We start from the raw sequence: 17,168 nt of genomic DNA on the forward strand, positions 1-17,168 counted from the left end.
AGAGGAGGGGTTGGATGGGGTGGCGGGGGTCAGAGGCCATCAGGGAACGGGGGGATTGGACAGGGCAGGAGTCCTGGAGGGGCAGATAGGAGGTGGGGGCCATGCCACAACCCCCTCCCCTAACCGGCCCTCCATACAATTTACAAAACCGGATGCAGCCCTCAGGCCAAAAAGTTTGCCCGCCCCTGCTGCACAGTGTCTAGGACAATGGGGTCCTGGTCCATGACAGGGGCTCCTATGTGCTAATAATACAAATAATAGTGCAAAGAAACCGGTTAACTGTACTGTACATCTGTTCTGTGACTGAAGCCATAAGCATATGCTTCTACTGAACCAAGGACAACCTCCAATATGCAATTACGTGTTTTATGTGATCACGTTAAAGTATCTCTCTGTTCCTGATTATAACTGTGATGGACATGTAAGAGAAAACAAAGGCACTCTGGCTGGAAATAATGTTTCTCTCCCTCTCTAAGAGGGAAGCTGTTAAGATTGCTCTTGGGGAACTGTTGAGAGAGAAAGAGAGAGAACTGCCTGAGCTATGATTAAGGGGTACTAAGCCTATGGGTAAGATAGACATCCATAGATGTTTCTCTGCAAGCTTTAGTCCTACTGTTAAGATTAAACCATATTTTGGTTTAAGAAGGCTATCTGGTCACTATATTCTACCACAGGAAAAATAAAGGACATATGAGAGGGTGTACTCAGAGACCAAAGAAGGGTCAAATGCAGCTAGCCCTGTAACCAAGACAATACATTTCTTCAGTCTTTAAAGACCATCTCATCTAAAAATCTGTGGCCTGATTTACAGAAATGCTGATACACCCTTCACCATTCACTGACCTCTGAAAATCAGGCCATTAGCATTTACAAGTTCCATAACTCAAATTCATGTGAAGATCACTTCGAGCTGGCTCTTGCATTAAGCCTAAACTTTTTTTAAAAAAAAGGCAAACCCTATTGGATGTTTTAAAAGCTTCACATATTGCTTAGCTGTGGGGCTGTTGTTTAGGGCATGATACAAAGCAATTGTTAGAGGGCTTATTCCTTCACCTGCTTACTTCCCTGGTCCTTCTTGCATGAACAGAGAGCAACAATACCTGAAGTCCAAAGGTACAAACAATTTTTTGTTTATTGGGGTGAACTTCAAGCAAGCAATGATTCCAATTTCCTTCCTTAGCATTCCCCTTCTCAGCTCGGACAGCACAGAGCCTTGCCTGTGTCCCTGTTCCCATTCCCCCCCTTAGCAAAACATGATTCCAATTCCCCCTCCCATTCATAGGCGGCAGGTTTGTATAATTTTTGGTGGGGCCCAAAATGGTGGTGCCCCCTCGCTCCCGCCCTGTAAGCCGATATAAAATGAAGCTACAACGCGTCAGTGCCACAAGATTACAAGGGTCAATTAAAAGTGGAAAGTCAGAAGCAGCACTTGCCTACTTCAATATACAGTATTATATTTTGTTGCATCTGTTGTGATGAAGTGGGAATGTTCTTAATATTTTCTCTGAATACTGTGTGGGTGCCTCAGTTTCCCCTGCAAGATGCCAACTGAAGGTGTTGGGGACAAAGAGATCAGGTGGCCTCCTTGTCCAGAAGAGACACAGAGGCCAGAGGAGGGAGTGTCAGTTTGGAGCTGGCTGGGGAAATGGGGAGAGACCCAGAACTTGGTTCTGGGCTCCCCACCCCCCAAGATGGACCTGACAGAGGGGTTCTGTTTTCTGTACCAACAAGCTCTGTTTAAACTGTGTTCCCATCATCTAATAAACCTTCTGTTTTACTGTCTGGCTGAGAGTCACATCTGACTGCGGAGTTGGGGTGCAGCGACCTCTGGTTGCCCCAGGACCAGCCTGGGCAGACTCACTGTGGAAAGTGCATGACGTGGAAGGGCATGCTGAATGCTCCGAGGTCAGACCCAGGAAGGTGTAAGCTTCTTGCCCTGGAGACAGTATGCTCCGAGAGAGGAGGCTCCCCCAGAGTCCTGACTGGCTTTGTATGGAGATGTTCCAAAGCATCACAGCATTCCCTTCCACACCGTGCACTTCCCAGAAGTCCGCACAGGCACTGACACTCCCTCCTCCGGCCTTTGTCTCTTTTCCAGGCATTAGGAGGCCACCTGATCTCTCTGTTCTCCAACACCTTCAGTTGGCACCTTGCAGGGGAAACTGATTTGGGAGAAATGAAGTAAAAGCTGCCCAAACCGAGCTTGAGCACTCCTGAATTTTGAGGTGTTCAAATCTGGAAGTCAGGTGCTAGGGGTGGGAGAGGGCTGTGGGCTCCATGGGGGAGCATGGCAGCAACTGTCTGGAGCTGCATGGAGCCAGATACGCTGGTCTGAGTGGCACAGTAAGCGGTTTGGGGGTTGGAGAAGAGGTAGGGAGTTCCGGGGGGCAGTCAAGGGACAAGGAGCAGGGGGAGTTGGATGGGGCAGAGGTTCGAAGGGGCAGTCAGGGGACAGGCAGCAATTGGATAGGCATGGGAGTCTAAGAGGTTTATCAGGGGACAGGTAGGGGGTGCGGTCCTGGGGGAAGTTGGGTGGGGTCTCAGGAGGGAGCAGTTGGGGACAAGGAGAAGGGAGGCTTAGATAGGGGCTGAGGTCCCAAGGGGCAGTTAGGGGCAGGGGTCTCGGGAGGGGGTAATCGGGAACAAGGACCAGTGGGGCTTAGATAGGGGTGGAGGTTCTGGGGGCAGTTGGGGCAGGGGTCTGGGGAGGGGGCAATCAGCGGACAGAGGCTGGGATTCAAAGGGCTCTGGGCTGCTGGCAGCCGCGGGATTCCAGAGCCCTTTAAATCCCAGCCCGGCTGGGAGTCAGAGGACTCTGGGCTGCCTGCAACCACGGGAGCCCAGAGCCTTTAAATCCCAGCCGGCCGGGAATCAGAGGGCTCTGGGCTGCCCGCTGCGGCGGAGCCCAGAACCTTTAAATCTCAGCCGCTGCTGGGATTTAAAGGCTCTGGGCTGCCTGCAACGCGGGAGCCCAGAGCCTTTTAAATCCCAGCCGCGGCCGGGAACCAGAGAGCTCTGGGCTGCCCGCCACGGCGGGAGCTCAGAGCCTTTAAATCCCAGCCGCGGCCGGGAATCAGAGGGCTCTGCGCTGCCCGCTGCGGCGGGAGCCCAGAGCCCTTTAAATCTCAGCCGCGGCTGGGATTTAAAGGATCAGGGCTGCCTGCAACCGCGGGAGCCCGCAGCCCTTAAAACTCAGCCGGCAGGGATTTAAAGGGCCCTGGGCTGCCTGCAACCGGGAGCGCAGAGCCTTTAAATCCCAGCCACAGCCGGGAATCAGAGGGCTCTGGGCTGCCTGCTGCAGGCAGCCCAGAGCCTTTAAATCCCAGCCGCAGCCGGGAATCAGAGGCTCTGGGCTTCCCGCCGGGCGGAGCCCAGAGCCTTTAAATCCCAGCCGTGGCCGGGAATCAGAGGGCTCTGGGCTGCCTGCCGCGCAGGCAGCCCAGAGCCTTTAAATCCCAGCCGCGCCGGGAATCAGAGGGCTCTGGGCTGCCTGCTGCGGGCAGCCCAGAGCCTTTAAATCCCAGCCGCGGCCGGGAATCAGAGGCTCTGGGCTCCTGCCGCGCGGCAGCCCAGAGCCTTTTAAATCCCAGCAGCCGCCGGAATCAGAGGGCTCTGGGCTTCCTGCTGCGGCGGCAGCCCAGAGCCTTTAAATCCCAGCCGCGCCGGGAATCAGAGGCTCTGGGCTGCCTGCTGCGCAGGCAGCCCAGAGCCTTTAAATCCCAGCCGCGCCGGGAATCAGAGGGCTCTGGGCTGCCTGCTGCGCGGGAGCCCAGAGCCTTTAAATCCCAGCCGCGGCTGGGAATCAGAGGGCTCTGGGCTCTCCGCCGCGGCGGGCAGCCCAGAGCCTTTTAAATCCCAGCCGCGGCGGGGAATCAGAGGGCTCTGGGCTGCCTGCAACCGCGGGCAGCCCAGAGCCTTTTAAATCCCAGCCGCAGCCGGGAATCAGAGGGCTCTGGGCTCCCCGCCACGGCAGGCAGCCCAGAGCCTTTTAAATCCCAGCCGCGGCCGGGAATCAGAGGGCTCTGGGCTGCCTGCAACCACGGGGAGCCCAGAGCCTTTTAAATCCCAGCCGCAGCCAGGAATCAGAGGGCTCTGGGCTTCCCGCTGCAGCGGGGAGCCCAGAGTCCTTTAAATCTCAGCCGCGGCTGGGATTTAAAGGACTCTGGGCTGCCTGCAACCGCGGGGAGCCCAGAGCCCTTTAAATCCCAGCCGCGGCCGGGAATCAGAGGGCTCTGGGCTGCCTGCTGCGGCGGGCAGCCCAGAGCCTTTTAAATCCCAGCAGCCGCCGGGAATCAGAGGGCTCTGGGCTGCCTGCTGCGGCGGGCAGCCCAGAGCCTTTTAAATCCCAGCCGCGGCCGGGAATCAGAGGGCTCTGGGCTGCCTGCAACCGCGGGGAGCCCAGGGCCTTTTAAATCCCAGCTGCGGCTGGGAATCAGAGGGCTCTGGGCTCCCCGCCGCGGCGGGCAGCCCAGAGCCTTTTAAATCCCAGCCGCGGCGGGGAATCAGAGGGCTCTGGGCTCCCCGCCGCGGCAGGCAGCCCAGAGCCCTCTGATTCCCTGCCGCGGCTGCGATTTAAAAGGCTCTGGGCTGCCGGCAGCGCACTGCAGGGGAGAAACGTAGCTCCAAATATTGCTGGAGCAGAGCCCCTGTCTGTGAATATTCCTGGGGCTAAAGCCCCAGGAGCCCATATAAGTCGGCTCCCATGCTCCCATTCCCATACTTAGCAAAACATGATTCCAATTCCCTCCCATCCTCCCCTTACTTCCTGATTATGGACTATATAGTAAAACTTGAGTTCTGCTTAGCTATATCTTAACCAATCATTTTACTGAAATTTAACTAACCAATCCTAAGATATTGTAACATGATTATCTAACCAATTATATCCCACCACCTTAATTGGTTTACACCCAACAAAATTAATTATACAGCAGACAGAAACAATCACAAAACCAGACAAGAGATTATACAGACAAACAATAGGGAAGTGGAGACTACAATGAAAAAACAACAAAGAAATGAGGATTTCACACCCCTGCTATTGATAAGTGAGTTCTTGCCAGACAGGATGCTATCAAACTAAGTTTTCTTTAAATCTTCTAGGCTCTTCCATTTCTCTGGAGGTGATAGGCATTATCAGGGCAGGATTGTATTCCTAACAGCCAAATAGCACCTTATTTCAATGTGACTAGTTTGGAATGTAAGGATGTGACCGTTCACTTCCCAGTTTATAGATGCCTCTGCTGCTTAGCCAGGGCCTCAGAGTGTCACAGTAAGAGAAGGCCCTTACACCAGAAGATGGTGATTTTGATTCTTTCTTTTATACCTCTATAATTAACTAAGTGATAAGAATACACCTAAATTCTTAAAGTATAGGCCTTTGCAGACAGGCCTGAGTAGCATATCCTAACAGCCATGATAGGCAATCAAAGGCTTTTCATTGACTTCAGAGAGAGTTGGAACAGCTTCTCAACCAGGTGTCTTTAGTTGTACAGCCAGTTTTTTATAAGAGAGGCTAACCAATTGAAATCTGAATTTTGGCATGTAAGTGATGTAGCTAGTAACCTGACCCCTAAGGAACAAGTATCTTTCCCTTTCCACAGAAAGTTATTACAGAATTAACTTCTGAAGGTTCTATATAGTCCCAACCCCAATGGCAGAATTTTCTTCTTCACTCCATGCTGGTGGCTCTTTTACATCCTAAAGGATTACTTTCCCCCTCCCCATCTTCTATCACCATTCCTTCCTCTGACCCACAATGCAGCCATCCATTTAATGACTAGATGAAACATTGAAGATTGTTAGTGTTGCTACTCAGATGGATTAAGAGGCCACATAGGTGATTAACAAATGTGTTTGCCCCATTCCTGTCCATGCAGAGATCGAATGCTTCCCCTTCACAACAATCCTACACTCTACTGGCCAAGAGAATCAGAATCTTATTCTTATTTACATTACATTTGAAGAAATATTTAAATCCTAAACTAATTTTAGGAACATAAAATCTGCCATACTAGATCAGACCAGAAATTTGTTTATCTCCTCTGCAATGTTGTTCTCTTCCTTCATTGTTCTTTTAGCTCTTTGGGAGTTTAGCAGATGCAACAATTCCCCCACAGGTATCTCGCTTTTGACATAATTAAGTTCTTTGTCTCTCCCCCCTCCCCCCCCCCCGGGATTATTTGTTCTTCAAAACCTCCCCTTAGTTCTATTTTCATCTTACATTTTATTACCACTTCTGTTGGCTTCACTATCATTGGATTTCCATTTTCTGAAGGATCTTGGTTTGTCTAGAATAACCTCTTGAACTCTACCATTTAATTAATTTTCTTTCTGATCTTTTTGCTCCCTTTTTTGTTTAGGGATATATGTGCCACCTGTGACTCTTAAGATGTGTTCAAGTGGCCTCTCTGCTCAGTCAAAGGATTTTAATTTCCTCATTTTTTACTTTAGGATCACATTGACTAGCTTCCTCTTTTTTGGAAATCACCTTTTTGGAGTTCGATGTCAAAATTGTGGCAATTATAGGTATGATTCCTCTGAAGAGGGTGTTGAATTTAATTAGAAGCAGCAAAGAATCCTGTGGCACCTTACAGACTAACAGACGTTTTGCAGCATGAGCTTTCGTGGGTGAATACCCACTTCTTCGGATGCAAGAAGTGGGTATTCACCCACGAAAGCTCATGCTGCAAAACGTCTGTTAGTCTATAAGGTGCCACAGGATTCTTTGCTGCTTCTACAGAACCAGACTAACACGGCTACCCCTCTGATACTTGAATTTAATTAGGTTCACTGTTACTCAGTGGCTCAACAGCAGTTACATTATGAACCCATTGCTGTCTATTTCTTAGGTCTAAGTTGAGAATCGCTTCGCTTCAGGTACTACTTGTTCCAAGACGCAATTGTTTAAGTTATTGAGAAATTCCTTCTATAAACCTTGACTGGTAATAACATTTGAGTAAGTTTTATAGGTGGATAGTTGAAATCACTCATTATTGCTTTATTAGAATGAGTTGCCTCTCTGCTCTCCTTTAATATTGTTCACTTATAGTGACTACTTAGCCTGGGAGGCTGGTAGTATAACACTAGTAAAATATTTGTACTTTTATCACTTGAAATTAATAACTATACAGATTTTAAAAAGCTGTATTTTAAGATTTTGTCTGAAGGGAGAAGCAATGTGTAAAAAGGACAACAGCAGTAAGACTAAGGTAAGGTTGGGGTGTGAAGATTTAAACCATAGTCAATAACAAATCTTTATTACTTAAACTAATTTTTTCAAGAAATGACCCATTTCCTGACAGAGTCCTACCATTTCTGTTAGAATTATTCAGGTTTGGATTAATTTCTTAGTAGTAACCTCTGCTTTCACAGTATTACACTAAGTGGTTTTAGCAAGAAGAGAACTGTTGAGTATTAGGACAGATCAGCAAAAAAAATATGCTTTAAACAGCAAATTTACATACCCAGTCTGCTTTTGTGACAATCATAATGCAGTTTGGCTACAGACTCAAGAAATATGCACATACAAAGACTAGATAAGAATGGGGAAATGAATAGTATTAGGGAACTATTGTATAGTATTCACACAAACACACACAACTTCATTTATATGGAGCTAAGGTTGCAGGTTTTTGAGTCTGTTGTGTTGGAAATGTCACCTTAACTCTTAAAATCATATTGTGGGAAACCAGGAAATTATTTTTTTCTTGCAGCAGTAATGTTTGCATCCGGAATAAGGGGACCTTAGCAATATTTTCTGGTCTTCCAACTTTTGAGCTTTGGGAATTAAATGCATGTTCTGGAAGAATACAATGAACAAGGTAATATAGAATTTGTGTACCTTTAAATTTTCATTAGTGTGGAGGTCCATGTGGTGTGTTTTTGCCCCGCTTCCCACCCCACTCCAAGTAAACTTCTGCACTAGGAGCAAGGGGAGCCCTGGAACCCTTTTCCACCTTGCCCCCATCAGAAACCTCAGGAGTTGTGCAGCTGTGAGCGGTCTGCGGTGTGCAGCTGCAGCTTTCTCTCTGTTGTGTACCAGGTCTGGCAGGACTCTGTACACAATGTTAATATTCCATGTAGTGCTGACGGCAGCCTAGTATACCTCCCCCTAGAACCAAACATAGTTTAACAACTCTTTTTAATATCTGGGGTCTGGAACTGGTTCTTGGGCTGGATGCTAGCTCTCAACAGAAATCCAGTGATAAGTTTCATGTGGATACTGCCCACGGTATTTTTTCCTACTGCTGTGCAAAAAAACAAAGTAAAATAAAAATTCTAATGCCAGGTAATTATCGGGTGGGAAAGGGAGAATTTTATAGCTTCATAACCCATTTTACCCAGATTTGCAGCACATAGTCAACACCAAGCCTTGCACTGCCATACCAATGTTCAGCTATACATGTGAATATTAAAACAGGTTGAAAATTGTTTTAAGGAATCCTATTGCCACCCCATACTGTTGCATAGAAAAAGGTTGTTTTTTACCAAACACGTTTCTTCTTTTGCAACATTGTTCTATTGATTTGCATATGTGATCATGCCACATATCACATAGGAAATATTGTAGCCAGTTGGATTATTTCACTGACTAAATTAATGCAAGAGGATAGCTTCCATAGCAAAGGCTGGCTTTTCCTTTCCAATCCACAAAAGAGACCTCTTAAGGGTTATTCTGTTCACCCTACAGATGTGGATTCCCTTCCTCTCTCCACCATCCATCCTTCCTGATTCTCAAAGGTAGGGTTGATTTCATGCATTTAGAGATAGCAGAGCAGCCTTGATTACATCTACCTTTGGCTTGGAGGTGAGATTCTAGCCCAGGGGTCTCAAACTCAATTTACCTTAGGGCCAGTGCCAGTCCTCAAATCCTCCCAGTGGGCCAATAATGTCACTGAAAAGAAAATATTATATTTTTAATTTTGAATTTCTTAGAAATAATAAAACTGTCATACAACTTTATACAATTCTTCGCCTGCCAGAGTGTTTTTAGTGTTTGCCAGACACCTGGCAATGCTTCAGTTCTGTCAGTTTGTTGATGTTTGGCCTCAATGACTGAGCAGTTGAAACCTTCAGGATTGCAGCAAGGTGTGCATCAGATAGTTGTGTTCGGTATTTTGACTTGTTTATATTCATTGTGGAAAAAAGTAATGCTGCCTCCGTGGCTGACTCTGCCCAGCAACTAATGATGCTGCTTCATGGCTGACTCTGCCCAGCGACTAGTGATGATATCTCTGTCCCTTTCCCCCAACCAATGGGAGCTGCGGGGGGCGGCACCACACTGCAGGCTGTATGCGTCTCTCCTTCATGGGCCGCAGTGGGGAGGTTTTGGGCTGCAGATGGCCCGTGGGCCGGGACTTTGAGACCCCTGTTCTAGTTCTAAACTTCCAGCTTTGTTAGTGTAGGGAAGTCTTTATTTCTAAAATAACTGAGCTGTTAGGCCACTTTTTCCAGGGTGTGATTGCTGCTTCCACTAATTGATCACACTGAATACTCAGCTTATATAAAAATGTTTGTGTGAGAACTGTTGTAGACTGCCCCTGAATCTGTTACTTTTTAATCTAAACTCTCTGGGGCAGGGACTGTCTCTTGCTATATGCATGTACAGCATCAATCACAATAGAGTGCTGACCTTAGTTGGGGCCTCTACAGTTACTGCAATACAAATATGTAACTATATACAAAACAAACCCGCCCCCACTACACTAGAGGAATATTAAGGTTGCAAAGTCAAGCATTCAAAAATTAGGAAATGTCAGAATTAAGGGTGCCTAAATAGCCTTAATCCAGTCCCCTTATGCATATGTATTATGATTAAGGTTGCGTGTCTTTCATGGAGGTCACAGAAGTCATGGATTCCGTGACCTTCCGTGACTTCTGCAGTGGCCGGTGCATCTAGCTCAGGTGTTGTCTAAGCTGGGCAGCCCCTGGGCCAGCGGAGGCAGCAGTCTGGGTGTGTGGGTGGCGGCTCAAGGCTAAGGCACAGCATACGGGTGCGGAGTGGCACTTACCTGGGGGGGTCCCCGGCTCACACCGGCATGTCCCTGCAGCTCCTAGGCAGAAGGGCCAGGGGGCTCCACATGGTGATGATTTTCTAGCAACTTGCTAAGTACCTCACAGTGGGGGTCCTTTCTAACAAGCCTCCTAGAAAAACTTGCACCTCTTCCCTAGCTGTTTTTTCAAGCAGACAGAAAGAAAAAAGGGAAAAAAAAGAAAAGAAGAAGAAAAAAAATTCTTTTCTAACACAGCCCGTTAGAAAACCTTATCTCCCTCAGCTAAACCCAGCTGAAAATCTGTTTCCAAAAAAAAAAAAAAATCTCCCCCTCCTGGCTTCCAAGAAGGTAGGAAAACTGGTTTTGCCACTGTCTTTTGCAAATTGCTAAGTACCCTCTCAGCAGGGTTTTCCTTGTAACAAAAGCCTGGTTAGAAAAACTAATTCCCTCCAGCCAAACTGCTGAAACTGCTTCTAACTCTGAAAACTGCTTCAAAACTCCCTTTTCCTCAAGCTGCCTGTCCAAGCAACCAGAAAGAAACTTGCTTCCAACAAAGCCTGCTGGAAACTCAATTCCCTCCAGCCAACCTGGCTGAAGATTCCTTCTAACAATACCAGTTAGAAACTGAATACTTGTAAACTCCCTCTTCTCTCAGGTTGCTTTCCTGCTCTAGAAGAAGAGAATAGCTCCCTTCAGCTTAGCCCAGCTGAAAAAAAACTCCTTCTAACAAAGCCAGTTAGAAAACCTTGTCTGTTTGCCTTCGGGGTATCTCTCCCTCCTAACCTGCAGTCCTGCTTAAGGAGAAGAGAATAGCAATGGCTGTCTGGTTCAGAAAAAAATCCCTCACTGCTGCCCACCATGTCATAGGTCTCACCCCCACTTGGAACTGTTGGACTCCAATGTGGGGACCTGACTTGGTTTCCCTCTAAACTAAAATTCTAGTTTAGATCTAGTAAGCTGCCACCACTCAATCAGATATGTGGATTGAGACACAGTCCCAAAATCCTAGGGGATTCCAAGAGCCCCAAATCCATGGAGTTCTTACACCCAGGAGAAATAAACCATTCCCCCTGCTTCCTCCCCCTCCCTTTTCCTAGGAGAGATACCGGGATCTAACTACAGAGGGATACCTCCCCCCAGGGCCGCCCAGAGAATTCCGGGGGCCCGGGGTCTTCGGCGGCGGGGGGCCCCGCTCAGGGGCGGCTCTAGACCCCAGCGCGCCAAGCAGGCGCGTGGCTGGGGGGCGTCTTCCCGCGGCTCCGGAGCCCGGGACGAGCGGACCTGCCGCAGGTATGACTGCGGCGGGTGCCGTGGTCCCGCGGTTCCGGTTGCCTGCGGGAGGTCCAGCCGAGCCGCGGGACGAGCGCCCCCTCCGCAGTCATGCCTGCGGCAGATCCACTCGTCCCGGGCTCCGGTCGACCTGCCGCAGGCATGCCTGCGGGAGCTCAACCGGAGCCGCGGGAAAACGGGAAACACTCCAGGGGCCCCGGAAAACACTCGTGGGGGCCCCTGCGGGACGCGGGGCCTGGGGCAAATTGCCCCTCTTGCCCCCCCCTCTGGGCGGCCCCGCCTCCCCCTTCTCTTTCCCTGAGAATCCACCCAAGGAAAGACCAAACAAGTCCTTAATAGAAAAGAAAAGAATTTATTAAAGAATAAAAAGAAAGTAACTTGTCTCTGTAATCCAAGATAGAACCATACAGGGTCTAAACTTATTAATCTCTGGAGAGAATCCCCCCCTCCCCCTTTCTTTCTCAGTGAAAGCAAAGTAACAGCAAACAGGAATAAAGAATTTCCTTTATCAAAACACACAATTGCAAATGTAGAAATCAAATTATAAGACTAATTCACCTTTCTAATTAATACTCACTATTTAATAGTAGAAACTACTCCAGGAGAACTTGGAGACATGACTGACTTCTCTTAGATCCAAAGAGAGCTCTCAGAGCCAAACAAAGAAACACAGACAAAGGCTTCCCTCCACAGAGATTTGAAATTATCCTGTTCCTTGATTGGTTCTCTGGTCAGGTGTTTCTCAGGTTACTGAGCTTGTTAACCCTTTCCAGGGAAAAGAGACCTTAACCCTGATCTGTTTATTTATGACACATGTGACTGCAAGCACCGCCCCACAGTTCCCATTGGCTGCAGTTCCTGGCTAATGGTGCTTGCGGCGGGAGCAGCATGTGGAGCCCCCGTGACTGCCCCTCCCCCTAGGAGCTGCAGGGACATGCTGGTCCGAGCCGGGTAGGGAGCCTGCCAGCCCCCCCAGCACCAGTCCCAGAACGCATGCCACCACCTGTCCCTCTCCCTCCACCCTGGGCTGCGTGCAGCTGCCTGCCCTCTACCCACCCACCCAGTGCCAGCAGGGGTCATGAGCCATGCACCGCCACCCACCTCCCCGCCCCCAGCACCAGCAAGGGTCCCAGGTCACCACTCCTAAGACCCACGGTGCCTGGGACCATCCCCCCAAATCCCCCCCGGCCCAAGTTTTAGTTAGGGGTGTATAGTAAAAGTCATGGACAGGTCATGGGCCGTGAATTTTTGTTTACGACCCATGACCTGTCCATGACTTTTACTGAAAATACCCGTGTCTAAAACTTAGCCTTAATTATGATCTGGTCTTTAATTATACAATCAAATAACTTCCTTTTTCTAGAGGACCCTTGCCTCATTCTCTGACATGGCTGAACCACTTTAGCTGATACTCTTTGCAAACTTTAACTGTTCAGACTGAAATTTTTTGAAATCTATAAACATCTGAAAACAAGATCTTGTAATTGAAAGTATTTTGCACCCGTCACTGTAAGACAGGAGTAGGCAACCTATGGCACAGGTGCCGAAGTCAGCACGCGAGCTGATTTTCAGTGGCACTCGCTGCCCGGGTCCTGGCCACCAGTCCGGGGGGCTCTGCATTTTAATTTAATTTAATTTTAAATGAAACTTCTTAAACATTTTAAAAGCCTTCTTTATTTTACATACAACCATCGTTTAGTTATATATTATAGAAAGAGACCTTCTAAAAATGTTAAAATGTATTACTGGCATGCCAAACCTTACATCAGAGTGAATAAATGAAGACTTGGCACACCACTTCTGAAAGGTTACCGACTCCTGCTGTAAGAGGTGCTACTAGTTCTGTCTATAATTTTGCCAGTGTAGGGACAGAGGGGAGGTGGCTTGCACCTTTTTTCTTTGGGGCTGCCAGGGACCAGTTTAGCCCACGTGCAGGCTAGACCAGCTATCACATTGCCTTTCTTGTGCTCCTTTTACAAGGGCCAAATAGGCCATTGCAGGGCAAAATACAACCTGGTTGCAGTTATGCCACCGCAATGCCTCCTGCAGCTGGGACTGCTGCAGAAGCACTACAGAGCAAGCAGTATTCACTGGTAGTGAAAAGGGGCCTACTAAAGTTACAGACTCAGAATTATAGATGGCTTCAATTTTAATGTAAAATATTTTCTAAGCAGATTAAAAAATATAGCTCTCTATATTGAATGTATGTATAACAGATTTGCTGATACAAAACTGTCTCTGCATCAGAAACTTCCTTGGTATTTTCCAAGCTGCTCAGGCAAAGCCCTCTAATATTAAGGCACACCAACTTGAAAACGACATCTTTGTCAGAAAATTATGTACTTTAAGATTTAGTGAAAGACAATCTTGTTTTTCAGTTTATAAACTGTGTATTTGACAGGACTTTGTATACTGTTTCGCTCTTTCCAGTGTATAGCCAATAAGGCACTCATCCATTAGGTTGTTCTGTGTGGATAGACTCTTGCATCCATATGGAACCCCACTGACATTACTGGGGCTCCATGTGGGTGTGCCAGGATGCAACCAAGCAGAATAACTTTCAGGATTGGAGGCCTGAGTTGCTCTCTCTCCCTTGCTGAAAAAACCCTTATAAATATCCCCAGAGGAGCACAGTAACCCTTATGAATATTTTTCAGAAATTAAAAAAAAATCCAACAAATGAGCGCATGCAATTTAAATAGGACTCTATTAGAAAACAGATTTAACTTGAACTTTTTTTAAAATTGACATTGTGCCTTTAAAAATGACAGTGGCTGCCTGTGTGTATTCATGTAAACTGTAAAGCAGCAAAATGTAGAGTAAGAGATGGACTACCAGAAGCAAGTTTATTTCATTGGAGTCTATCAGAACTGGGCTCTCTGCCTAAATTGAACAGAACTGTCAAACGTGATTAGTGCCATTGAAAGTAACTGCAAATTAGCATTTTATTATACATTCAATCTCTAACAGAGAAAGTGTGAACATGAGCCAGCAGCAGTCTGCAGGAAGAAACCAGGGGAGACTATACGCAAGATTCAGAAGAAGGAAAGAAGGAACTTACTTATACCTGGTTTTAACAGTCAGGAAAGGAAAAGCAGGTAAGCAAGAGATATAATAATAATGGATAAGGGAAACCAGAAGATAGGAGTAGGGACAGCAAAAGGACTATGCCCAATCCAGCTAGGAAATTGGTTGAAGTCAAGAAAAAAAATCATATTTGTAAACTAACATGAGGGGCCTTGGCACCAAAATAGAGGAATTAGACCCACCAATGCAGGTTGTTAAAGGGATAACAGAAATATGGCAGAATAGCAGTCATGACTGAAATACAGGTACTAATGGGTACATACTGTTCAGGAGAGAAAGAAGTAAAGATACTGGGATAGCATTGTAAAGAAACGAGAAGAGATAACAAATTAAACAGAATCCATTTGGGCCAAAATCACTATGGGGAAGGATTGTAAAAAGAAGTTCTATTGTGCTAGTGTTAGGGATTTGATACAGACCTCCAGGGTCAGTTTTGGATATGGATAGAAGTCTCTTAATATTATTAAAGAGAGAACTAATGCAAATTGTCATTATGGGAGACTTTCTTCTCCAATCTATAGCTTGGAAGTTAATCTCTACTAATAATGGTAAGGCCCAGTGAGGCACTAGATAACAGGTTTCTTCTTCACCAAATAATCACTGAACAATTAGAGGTGATGCTACATTAGACTTGGTTTGGGTAAACAGTGATGAGACTATAGAAGAAAGCCTTGGACTGAGTGATCATGAGGTAATCCAGTTAAATTTAAATGGAAAGAGACTCAAAAACAGGTTAGAAATAGGTATTCAATTTCAAAATGGCAGAATTTGGGAAACTAAGGGAACTAGTTAGTGAAGTCAAATGGATGGAAGAGCTCAGGGACTTAAATTTGTAGGAGGTTTTGAATTTCTTTAAGTCAGAGGAGCAAAAATTTACCTGCAAGTTGCATCCCAAATAAGGTGAAAAAACTTACAGGGAAAGGCTCCAGCTCTAACTTGCTGAATAGCCATCTCAAAAAGGACATTAGGAGTAAAAAGAGAGTATACAAGGAACAGAAAAAAGGGACACATCAGCAAAGAAAGCTACAGCTTGGAAGTCAAAAAGTATAGACATAAAGTGAGAATTGCCAAAAGTCAAGCTCAGTTTTGCTCATACACAGTGCTCCAACTGCACAATCAGTACTCAATAAATAATTATTATAGTTAGGTCCACCATCTTGTCAAACTCTGATTAGGGAAATGAAGTAAAAAATGAGCAGACCTGTTATTCTAACCAGTAGATGGCATAGTAATACTCATACACAATAGCAAATCTTTCAAATGGTACAGCAAGGACATAAACAAAGGACAACAAACAGCGTGACTGAAAACAAATGTTGCAATACATAACTGTAAATCTAATGCAGCTGTACCTTATCACTAAGGCTGCATGTGTGTCATGGAAGTCACAGATTCCATGATTTTCTGTGACTTCTGCAGCAGCTGGTGTGGCTGGCTCAGCAGTTTGGGTGTGGGAGAGGGCTCAGGGTTGGGGCAGGGGATTGGAGTATTGGGCAGCGCTTACTGGGGCTCCCACCGGCATGTCCCTGTAGCTCCTAGGCAGAGGGGCCAGCGGGCTCCGCACACTGCCTGCAACTGCCACCCCAACTCAGCTCCCATTGGCTGCAGTTCCGGGCCACTGGGAGCTATGGAGCTGGTGCTTGTGGCGGGAGCAGCATGCGGAGCCCCCCGGCTACCCCTCCCCCTAGGAGCTGCAGGGACATGCAGGTTGGAGCCAGGTAGGGAGCCTGCCCCCCTCCCCCCCAGGACCAGCAGGGGTCCCCGGGGCTGTGCGCCACCACCGTGCCCCCCAGCACCAGCAGGAGTCCCAGGCCACATGCCCCTGCCACCGGGACCTCCCCCCGCAGCGCACCTCTGGCCCAAGTTTTAGTTAGGGGTATATAGTAAAAGTCATGGACAGGTCACAGGCCGTGAATTTTTGTTTACTGCCTGTGACCTGCCCATGACTTTTACTAAAAATACCTCTGACTAAAACTTAGCCTTACTTATCACTAACAGAATTATCTCTGGGTCAGAGGGAAACAGAGGAATCTGCCTAACAAGTGGCATATTATTTCCACAATGTAAAAGCTGTGGAGACCTAAGTGAGGGTGAAGGCCTAATATGATTCTAAACACATAGTTCTTGTTTTCTTAAAAATTAACCAAAAATCAGTTTTCTATTAATATATCTCCCAGCCCACTTCATATGAAAATAAACCAAATTACATAACTCAAATACCTATTCATGAATTGATGTATTTCTATAATAGGTTCTCCTTTCCTCATACCACAAAATATTCAGTGTGTAATAACAGCACATAACACTCCCCATCACATTTAACAATTATCTGGTAACAGTCTAACATAGTGTAAACAAGCAATCTTACTGTTAGTTTGGCCTTTCATCTATTGCAAAGGCTGTTTTATCTTCAAGTAAACACAATCTTGGTCTTCCATATTACCCTGTCTCTTATTGCTCCCCAGAAAATAATCTAATGCTCTTTTGCATTTGCTGCAATTCTAAGGAAAAACAACTTTGCTCTGACACCATGCAGCCCAAGTCTCTTCCTGCTTCCTCCTTCTACATTAAGGTTACATGCAAACAGGAAACACTAAGCCACACATGTATTTAAAGACATATACACACTCTTTCCAAAACTATATCCATCATTCTTCCCTTACCTCCCCATCCCCTTTAAACAGGGATATTCTAACAGCCTGTCCAATTAAGGCCTGCACTGACAATTTGCCAGGAGACAGTGCTGCACCTAATCTGTATGCAACTAAACAGACTGAAGATACCATTGTTTTTAAT

At 46.7% G+C, this 17,168-nt stretch overlaps 1 protein-coding gene across 15 annotated transcripts in view; it reads right to left on the reverse strand.

Annotated features, from left to right (window-relative positions):
* The window catches only part of DGLUCY (D-glutamate cyclase), a 97,868-nt gene that overhangs the window by 74,949 nt on the left and 5,751 nt on the right, over positions 1-17,168 (reverse strand). For 5 of the 15 annotated variants that reach the window (XM_039534367.1, XM_039534365.1, XM_039534357.1 and 2 more), the window contains exon 1: positions 16,741-16,939. The exons of 3 other annotated variants lie outside the window; for them this stretch is intronic. In XM_039534367.1, coding sequence (XP_039390301.1) covers positions 16,741-16,759 — 19 coding nt within the window. In that variant the 5' untranslated portion in view covers positions 16,760-16,939. Of the gene's footprint in view, positions 1-8,846; positions 8,897-16,740; positions 16,940-17,168 lie in introns of those variants that run through there. 7 more of the 15 variants (XR_005597530.1, XM_039534362.1, XM_039534360.1 and 4 more) reach the window with 2 other exon arrangements.

This window comes from Mauremys reevesii, linkage group 4 (genome assembly GCF_016161935.1).
Source record: "Mauremys reevesii isolate NIE-2019 linkage group 4, ASM1616193v1, whole genome shotgun sequence".
In the NCBI taxonomy this organism is placed as follows: domain Eukaryota; kingdom Metazoa; phylum Chordata; order Testudines; family Geoemydidae; genus Mauremys; species Mauremys reevesii.